Source organism: Meriones unguiculatus, chromosome 5 (assembly GCF_030254825.1).
Source record: "Meriones unguiculatus strain TT.TT164.6M chromosome 5, Bangor_MerUng_6.1, whole genome shotgun sequence".
In the NCBI taxonomy this organism is placed as follows: Eukaryota; Metazoa; Chordata; class Mammalia; order Rodentia; family Muridae; genus Meriones; species Meriones unguiculatus.
Genome location: NC_083353.1, coordinates 128,799,727 through 128,809,043, shown reverse-complemented (window position 1 = coordinate 128,809,043; position 9,317 = coordinate 128,799,727). Strand labels below are relative to the sequence as shown.

General features: G+C 40.4%; 1 protein-coding gene across 1 annotated transcript in view; it reads right to left on the bottom strand.

Moving 5' to 3' along the window:
• Positions 1–1,616: 1,616 nt before the first annotated feature.
• The window catches only part of Etnk1 (ethanolamine kinase 1), a 45,964-nt gene continuing 38,263 nt past the window's right edge, over positions 1,617–9,317 (bottom strand). Inside the window, exons 7-8 of the mRNA XM_021654378.2 lie at positions 7,027–7,100; positions 1,617–6,788 (exon numbers count right to left, since the gene is read on the bottom strand). Coding sequence (XP_021510053.1) covers positions 6,716–6,788; positions 7,027–7,100 — 147 coding nt within the window. The 3' untranslated portion in view covers positions 1,617–6,715. The remainder of the gene's footprint in view (positions 6,789–7,026; positions 7,101–9,317) is intronic.

Sequence of the window (9,317 nt, the reverse complement as noted above, 5' to 3'; positions counted from 1 at the left end):
TAGGTTTTCTCCCTGTGGGTATAATACTGACCCAGAGAAGCTATCCTGAACAACTTTGCCAAGGTTTATGCTCCCTGCAGTAACAAATCCTGCTTTCCCACTGTTTTCCTGGAAAATGTTTCTCTGCTTTTTGATACTTTTGTGTGGGAAATGAAAGTTCATTGTGTACCTCATAGCACTGTAATAAGACTACACAAATAAAATCTTGCTAGGAAGCATGGCTGTCACACAAGAAAACAGGTCCCTAAAGCAGAGGACATGAGTTAAGTATATTGACAGGAAGTGTCTATGGGCACTGCAGCAAGGCAAGGAAACAGTGACAGAATGAACAACTGCCTATGCAGAAAGATGGCTTTCTCAAAGTGAAACTTCCCAAGTAGTTTGGGTTGAATCTTCAGAGATTTTAAGGGAGTAAGAATTAGCCTGATAGGGATCCTGAGACCAGACAGATCTAGCAGCTGGGAGGTGTGGCTCAGTTGAAACAATCCAAGTTTTCAAAGTTTTCACAACATTCTGCAAAACCAGAATGAGTGTGGTGGTTTGGATGAGCTATGTGCTGCCACAGGCGCCTGTATTTGAACACTTGGTCCAGCTGGAGGTTATCTGGAGAGGTTCTACAGTCTTTAGGAGGTATAGCCTTGCTGGTAGAAGTCTGAACCTTGAGAATGTATGGCCTCGTCCCACTTCCCTATGCCCTTTTTCTGTGACTGAAATGTGATCAGCATGCCTTGATGGAGGGCATCTTTGATTCCAGCACTTGGAAGGCAGAGGCAGGCAGCCTGGTTTACAGAGCAAGCTCCAGGACAGCCAGGGCTTCAGAGAAACTTTGTCTCAAAAACCAAAAAAAGAAAAAAAGAAAACAAATACGAGATAAAATGTGATCAACCAAGCTTCCTGCTTCTACCACATCTTCATATAGGAAAACAAAATTCTTAGGTTGCATCTGGCCATGGTATATTATCATAGCAACAGAAAAGTAACATAATAAGAAACATAAATCAACCCAAATATATTTACATGCTACTAAAAAAAAAAAAAAATGCTGGGCAGTGGTGGCCCACCCATAATCCCAGCACTCGGGAGGCAGAGGCAGGCAAGCCTGATCTATAAAGCAAGTTTCAGGACAGCCAGAGCTAGTGAAAACCCTGTCTTAAAAAAAAAAAAACAACACAAAATTACATGCATGCACATGAGTCCATGTGTCTACACATGAGCAGGCCAGAGGTATTCCGTGTCCCATCATACTTCATGTGTTCGAGACAAACTTTCTTTGAACCTGAGCTCACATTTTCTTGGCTAGGTTGGGAGAAAGCAAGCCCCATTGATCACCTGTGTCCACATCCCTAGAACTGGATTACAGGCATATAGGAACACTTGGCTTGCTATGTAGATGCTAGGATCCAAATTCCAGTCCTCATGATTGCTAGGGACTACTCCCCTACAGACAGCTCTCCAGCCCTCATTACTAACTCTGGAAACCCTTTCTTTGTTCTCTCTTTTTAGGGATCAAACCTAAGACACTGAACTTGCTAGGCAAACAGCTACAACGCTTTCATGTATTTCGATATATTCTACTACAGAAAGTCTCCAAATTGCTTATAAACAACATGGACACATTATGGTTAGAACTCAACTTTATTGTTACAACCAATGTTTATTTACAGAATATAAATCTCTTCAAAAAGATACATTCCTTCATTTAATCAATGGTAGAAAGCCTTATTAAACAGAAATAAAGCCTAAGCCGCACTTGTATCTTAACAGAACCACGGCTTCATTGCAAGTTCATGAACACAGAACACAAATGTACTTCACTTCAGCAGCATGAATGAGGCTGCTTATTTTCACTGGCAATGCCACTTTATCCATGGAACAAATTTTACTTAAATTAACAGTAGTAAAAATTAAATTTCAAACATAAAAATATGTAACAACAAAGGAAAAAGCAGGAAGTATCTCTGCTAGCAAACAGATAAGCAAGTTCTCCAGCACTCAGACACTGCTGAGGAGTAGGGAAACCTAGGACAAAGGCTGTGTTCATCTGCGAGGTATCGATCCATGTTCAGTGCCGAGACTATCCATAGCACTTACAGTCTATACAAAGCAGCATTAGACTACAATTCACATTTGAGAAACAATTTTAAAATCCTATGCCACAGCTCCCCAATTCAACAGACAGCTAACACAACAACAATCACTCATTCCAGCTTTTTCCCTTGCATATGGTAATACCATGTCTTCTTCCTTCAATCAGGACAGTTGACCTTGCTGTACAAAAGCTCCTAAATACAGAAAAGTTTTGACAGGTTCCATTAGTTTACAGTTACTTTAGTACAGGTAAATACAGAGGACGACCTTCAGATTTCTGACAACGAACACTCAGTATGTCGCTACCTACACACAAACAGCAGCATGCCACAGTGCAGGCTTAGAGAGCAGAGGCATCTGTTCCCTCCACAGCTCTGCGGGTATCACTGGGTTTCAACCTAGCTGTTTCTGGCTAGGAAGCCTGTAATCGCAACTGGCTAGGTTTTCCTGCTCCACTTTCACAAACTAGTCAAAAGACAATAGGATGTTTTCAGTTCTATAAGCATCTAGTGTTTTATTAAAATGTATTAATGAGATCCAAATTACAACAGTGGGTAAGATAACCGAAAGATAAAATTAAAACTATTTTAAAGAGTATTTTTGCAAGTACATAAACCATAAAATGCACAATGGAGAAAGGTATGTTGGTGGTACCAGAGTGCACAGTCCAGGAGAGGAAAAGCTGCCAACAAAGGAGTTTAAAGTGCTTATGAGTCAAGCATCATTATGTTCCTAATCCAAATACTCTGGGGATTCTTCCCATACCAAATTAAGCCAAAAATAAATTTTTCAGCACAAAAACTATTAAAATAAATCTAACGCATTTTGTAGCATGTCACTGAATTTAGCCTTCAAGAATTCAAAGTAATGCAAAACAAACCTCCAGTATTTTCTTTTACAAAAATATGGACTGAAGTTCCAAAATTGGGGATGTTTTGTCTGGAGCAGCTGATAGCATTTGTCAAACCCAAGACTGAACACTGCTGTCACTGTGGGGAAAGGTGGCTCACCACCCTCTACCCTGCTTCTCAGAACAGGACAGGCCTGAAGATGCAGCTCCACTTCACAGTAAAGGCCATCCGTCATTGTGACAGAGAGGAACACCCCCGGCAGCTGAAGCCAGTCACCCAGGCTCTCCACCTGCGCTCACCTTCCCTGTGAGGTAGCACATGCTGCTGCCACTGGACAACCCCAGGACAAAGCACTGTCCACTCGGGCAACAGGTGGCAGGTTAATAGGAAAATATTTAAGTCTACAGTACTCTGGAATGCAGTAGAAAATGCTTAAAAGCAAGTTAGAGAAAAGAAAAAGCAACGTGACACTACTGCCCGTTATATGCCAGCCAGTGAAATCATCAAGAGGCACAGAGACTTCTGCCTAACACGGAAAGCAAGGGAGCACTGTTCAAAGTTTCCAACTTTTCTTTAGTTAAGGGAATTCTTCCTTTAAGTCGAAACTTAGTAACACATAAAGTTAAAATAAACACGAGGGGGAGAATATCTGTCACTGAAGACCTTTTCTCTCACAATCCCATACTGAACCACTCTAGAGAAGCCACCTGACAAACTAAGATACTGTTTGCCCCAGATCTTGCATGGATGGGATTTACATTCACAATGAATTTCAAGTTTTTGTAAAAAATGTCAACAAACTCTGAAAACAAAAGGGGACCACAGTTCAGTTTACAAACATCAAATTACATTTTTAGTTTCCTTTACCTTCAAATTGTGGTTCAAAGAATGAACTCTATAAATTCACTGCTTCCCAGAATCTAACCCACAAAAAATTAATAGACAAGTTAAAAAGGGGGGGAGTCTTGTTAGGCACTGAGAGGCTAAATAAATAAATACCAACATAAACTAAACCCAATAAATCTTCCTTCCAGTTCTTGCTATCTCACTGCACAGCTAGAGGTGTGCACTGTTCCCAGCCAAACACCAACAGGCTGGATCATTTAGTGACAGAAAAACTTCTACAAAGGAGAATGCAAAACTACACACTCTTGTCTGCATGACACAACTCACACTAATTACAGCTGCTTATTTACACTGTCCTATTTACACTCCAAGCAGACCTAGTTGATGAGGTTTGTGCTCATGTTGATCTCAGGCGGATCATGTCAACAGTAAGACGTGGCCACCACATCTCACTTCCAGAAATGGTGGTAGCACAGAATGGAGGGGGGGAGGGGTATCAAATATCATTGGTCAGGTTCAAGATCATACAGTGTGCCAGGGAGATAGGATGGGGGTAGAGGGCAGAAATGTAAAACTTTGCTTATTAAAGCATCCAGGCCACTACGGTCTATTGATTACATTGAACATCCATGAATGCCATTTCTAACATCCACTTTCATATTTACAAAATGAGCTTACTACCAGTTGAGTGATTAGGTAAGGCATTCAAGTTCCTTAGCTTAATGAAAGAAGGCAACTGACATCCTAGCAAGCCAGAGGACACATTCCAGAAGGATGCTCTTCAGAGCTGTCCCAATATACCCTCCTTAGAATCCCTTACATGGTCAATACAATGGAAAGACATTTTGAATCCTGTTGATAGTCTACACCATGATCCCCAAAAGCTGTTTGAGAAATAGGCGCATAAGAGCACCCAAATCTGGCCAAGGAATGGGGGCAAGAGTTTGTTTACATGTGCTAGTCTTTTCCCAAGATCCCTTGTGTGCTGGCGGGGTGCACAAGATGCCAGGTTGTCATTGCATTCAGTGCCACAGGAGTCTCTGGGGCAGTCACATCTCAGCTGGCTGCTATGCAGTCCGCCAGCAGCAGCAGCAGCAGCAGCACAGTGAGCCTCCATTCAAAGCAGGAACAGACTAGCAAACACTGTCTTCTCCTGTGTTGCCACATGACAACAGACTCTTGGATTGTAAGGAAGAAAGCAAAGAATCAGGAGGCTCACATCTTTATCGTCTATGACAATGTTCCAACCATGAATGAAAATTCCACTAAGCCAGTTTTTGTAGGTTTGCTTTGACATTGTAAAGAGTTAGTCATTATTTGTTTCCATTCAAGGAAGTCGGTAGAATTGCAATGTGGTTCATAAAAACAAAAGTGAACATTACAGCATTGGGGAGGTAGAAACCAAATCCAGGTCTAACACTGTTATAGACACATACTTAGGAGTCTATTTATGTGGCTAAAATTTACCATCTCAAATGGCCTGTGTTTCTAATTAATTAGGTTTGAACACCTTGAAACAATCCAAGTATTTTAAAGCACTTGTCTGAGAACACAAGCCATGTGGAACAACACCAGACAATGTCTTAGGATAGATCTGTATTGCATACTTTACGTATGCAGATCCATGGAGCCAACTTTGTACATAAGCACTTATGTGACCAAAGTGCAAAGCCTGTCTGAATAATCTAAGTTAGCTGTGACTGTCCAAGCCCACAGAACAGTCTTCAAAGATTAAAGCCTTCCTGTCTACCTCAAAGACCTAACTTCCTTCCATGTAATAGTTGCCTCCCTTACACCTACACAAAATAAAACTAGACTAACAAAAACAAGATAAATCAAAACAAGTCCTCCTACCACGACACTGTTTAATTCACATTTCCTTATTTGTTAGACATCTAAGTATTCAAGCTCAATGACCTACCTAAATGCTCCTTACTGATTCTGTAACTGCTTTAAATAACACTACTCTGGAATTACATGTATAAGGAATCATTTGCTGACTCTACAGACACAAAACCAACCTAAGGAATGAATCTGAATAGAAAGCATCTAAATGATATTTCTTGCTTCCAGGTATGATGAACTCTGTATGTTTGTTTCAAATACTAACAATACCAGCTATTATTTTAATGAACAAAAACAGAGTAGCTCGATTAAAACAAAATTTTTGGTTAGAAACAATTGATACATAAATTCTAAAAACTGGGACTAATACCTTAAATGAGTATATCTAGTATTTGAAAACATGACTTAATACAGATTTTAACATTAAACTGTTATACTTATATTCCAGGATTATACAGTAAATATATTTTATATTGTCAGGCTACGTAAAGAGATAGTTTAAATTTAAGTTGTATTCCCCAAAAAGAAATTATTTCCAATCTCCAATTCAAAAAAGTTTACCCCAAGAGACAGTGACTGCCTTGCTCCCTCTTTAACGGGTATGTCTCTAGAACACCCTTAAGTTACTACTGAGGCAGTAACTGCCATTTCGAGAGTAAATGATTCATTTTACAAAGGTTACACTGAACAAGAATGTTTTTCTAAAATTACCCCTATTAACAAAACTTTTTAAAGATCTCTACAACATTCTCATTTCATATACTGAACCAACAAATGAAAGCTCAAAGTAGTCAGTCAAGTCAAATCTGTAATAAATAATTCACATGTAACATGGACTGGATTGCCAAAGGCTAAAGCCAACTCTACTCTCTCTGCTGATGGACCAATCTCTAGCTCGCCACATACTGACAGCAGTAAGCATATTCTCAACATCATTCTATTTAAAATAGATTGGCTGTTTAGAGGCATAATTTGTAAAGCAAGATAACCAAATTAAATGAGTTTTAACAAATATTGGCTTTTGAAATTTCTTAGAAACATCCACAAGCATCGCTCAGCTCCTGGAGACCAGCGAGGCTTCGTCTTTACTCGGGCATTTTCAGCGCTGTGACCTCGGGCTTCATTTTAAAGTACTGGTTAAAGCGAACGACAGCATACCTGGTGAGGAAAGAACAAGGCACAATGAGCTGACCTCAGTCCTTCAGTTGCTTCCCGCACCCCATGCTTTAGCCTGCTGCACCACCTACTGGACACTTCCCATGCGGGCACCTAGCAAATAAGCTTCCTACAGCTTCTAATGCCTGCTAATGCTGGCTGAAACAGTCATGCTCTTGTCGTTTCTACACGGTAGTTCAACCAAGTAGGAACAGACAGTACCTCACAGTTATCATCTTACCCAAGGAAATCGAACTCGATCGTGGAGTACTTAGCTTGTATCAAAGCCCACAGTCCCCAAAAGAAATGAGAAGCCTTAAAGAGAAGAAAAATCAAGAATTATGAAAACAGTTTTGTACACAATACAAATCTGCTAATTTTATGCTCTTCATCAATTATTTTTTTAACTTTTATTAGTTACACTTTATTCACTTTGTATCCCCCCATAAACCCCACCCTCCTCCCCTCCTAATCCCACCTGCTCTTTATCAATTACATGCATGGTACTTTTTCCTCTACTTTTAGTAAAGAGTGAACCTGGGTCTACTGAGCTACCTCTCTAGCCCCTAAAATACCTTTGTTCTTGTGTTTATTTTTATACAATAGGTGCTGGATAGCTCAGCAGTTAAGAGCACTGGCTGCTCTTCTAGAGGACCTGGGTTCAATTCACAGCACTCACACAGCAGTTTACAACTGTCTATAATTTCAGGATCCAACATCCTCACACGGACATACATGCAGGCAAAACAACGTACATAAAATAAATGAATTACTAAAAAAAATTTACGCAACATATCCAGAACAGAACACACAGAAGCGTATGAGTAAACTCTGGGTCACCACTGATGACACTGTCCACACTAAGAGGTGACAAGTCACAGCAACGTGGAAACTCCAATCTAGTAGTTTCAGTAACCTTTGTCCAGGGCAGAATTCACTGCTCACCATAACACAGACAGGAGTATTAGTTCACATTCTTCCATCTATTTTATTGGCTTCGTTATACACACTAATTACAACATTGATGAACAAGTTAATCAGTGAAAATTTGATCTTGGAACTTAAAATTAATGTGATTCACAATTACAACATAATTGTATGTGTTTTTCACAATCAATTTTTTTGTTTTTCAAGTGAGGGTTTCATTGTGTAGCCTTGACTGTCCTGGAACTCAACCCAAGACCAGGCTGGCCTTGAACTCATAGAGATCCAGCTGGCTCTGCCTCCGTAGAACTGGGATTAAAGGCATATGCCACCACTGTCCAGCCACAGTGAACTATTTTTAATGACTGACATTTTGATTTTACATGTTTGAGTGCCTCCATGTACCTATGTGCAGCATAGTGCTCAGAGTTCAGAAGAGTACTTTATATAATCTGAAATTGGAGTCAGAGACTGTGGTGTGCCACCATGTGGGTGCCAGGCCCCAGTGCCAGGTCCCTCTGGAAAAGCTCTTAACCAATGAGCCATCTCTCTAGCCCCTATTTTCTTTTTGAATTACATTTGAGTTCAGTGAATAAGTGAATATGTATGTGTTTGTGTACACACGTATGTGTCAGACAGAATTCAGTTTTCTCATTCCATCATATGAATTTCTAGAATTTTACAATGGCCATTAGGCCATCTCACTGGCCCACAATTTTCACTTAGACATGGTATTTTAAATTTTGGCTAACACAGGTCATCAGCAAGATACTTAGAAAGGGAAAAGAGCTTGGAGTTTGATCCCAGGAACTGAAAGGAAGAACCTCCCAAAAGTTGTCCTGACTTCCAATGCACATATACATCCATGTATGTACAGAGGTACACATACACCCACACACAAATGATAAATTAAAATTTTTAAGTATTTTATGTGCATATAAGTATTTTATTGCCTGCATGTAAGTCTATGTGAGGGTGTCATATCTTGGAGTTATAGACAGGGGTAAGCTGCCATGTGGGTACTGGGATTTGAATCCACGTCCTCTGGAAGAGTAGTCAGTGCTCTTAACCGAGCCATATCTCCAGCCCCTTAAGTCATTTGTTTTTTGTTTTTAATATTGGTAACACTGGACTGTCCTTCCAGAGAACCCGCTAAGATTGCTAGCACCTATACAGCACCCACAGCGCAGCTCACTACCATCTGTAACTCCAGTCCCAGGGGATCTGATGACTTCTCTTTACCTCTGTTGGAACCAGGCATACAAGTGGTACTAAAGACCCGAATTTATTTCTGGAAAATCCTCTAAGGCAAAAGCAACAAAAAGGGCCAGTGAGATTGCTCAGAGGGTAAAGTGGCTTGCCACCATCAAGCCTGAAAATCTCTGGTGGGCTAACCAGAAGGCTAACCAGAAGGCCCAAGAGATTCACCTGTCCACTCCCTAGCAATGAAATTACAGGTTTGTGTCATGCCACTTTTACATGGATGCTGGGAATCTAAACACAGGTCTCCATGCTTGCACAACAAACACTTTGCTACTGGGTAATCGCAGCTGTCCTCATATAAATGGCATTTCGTGACTGCTTTAGCCAGCACAGCCAACTATACCT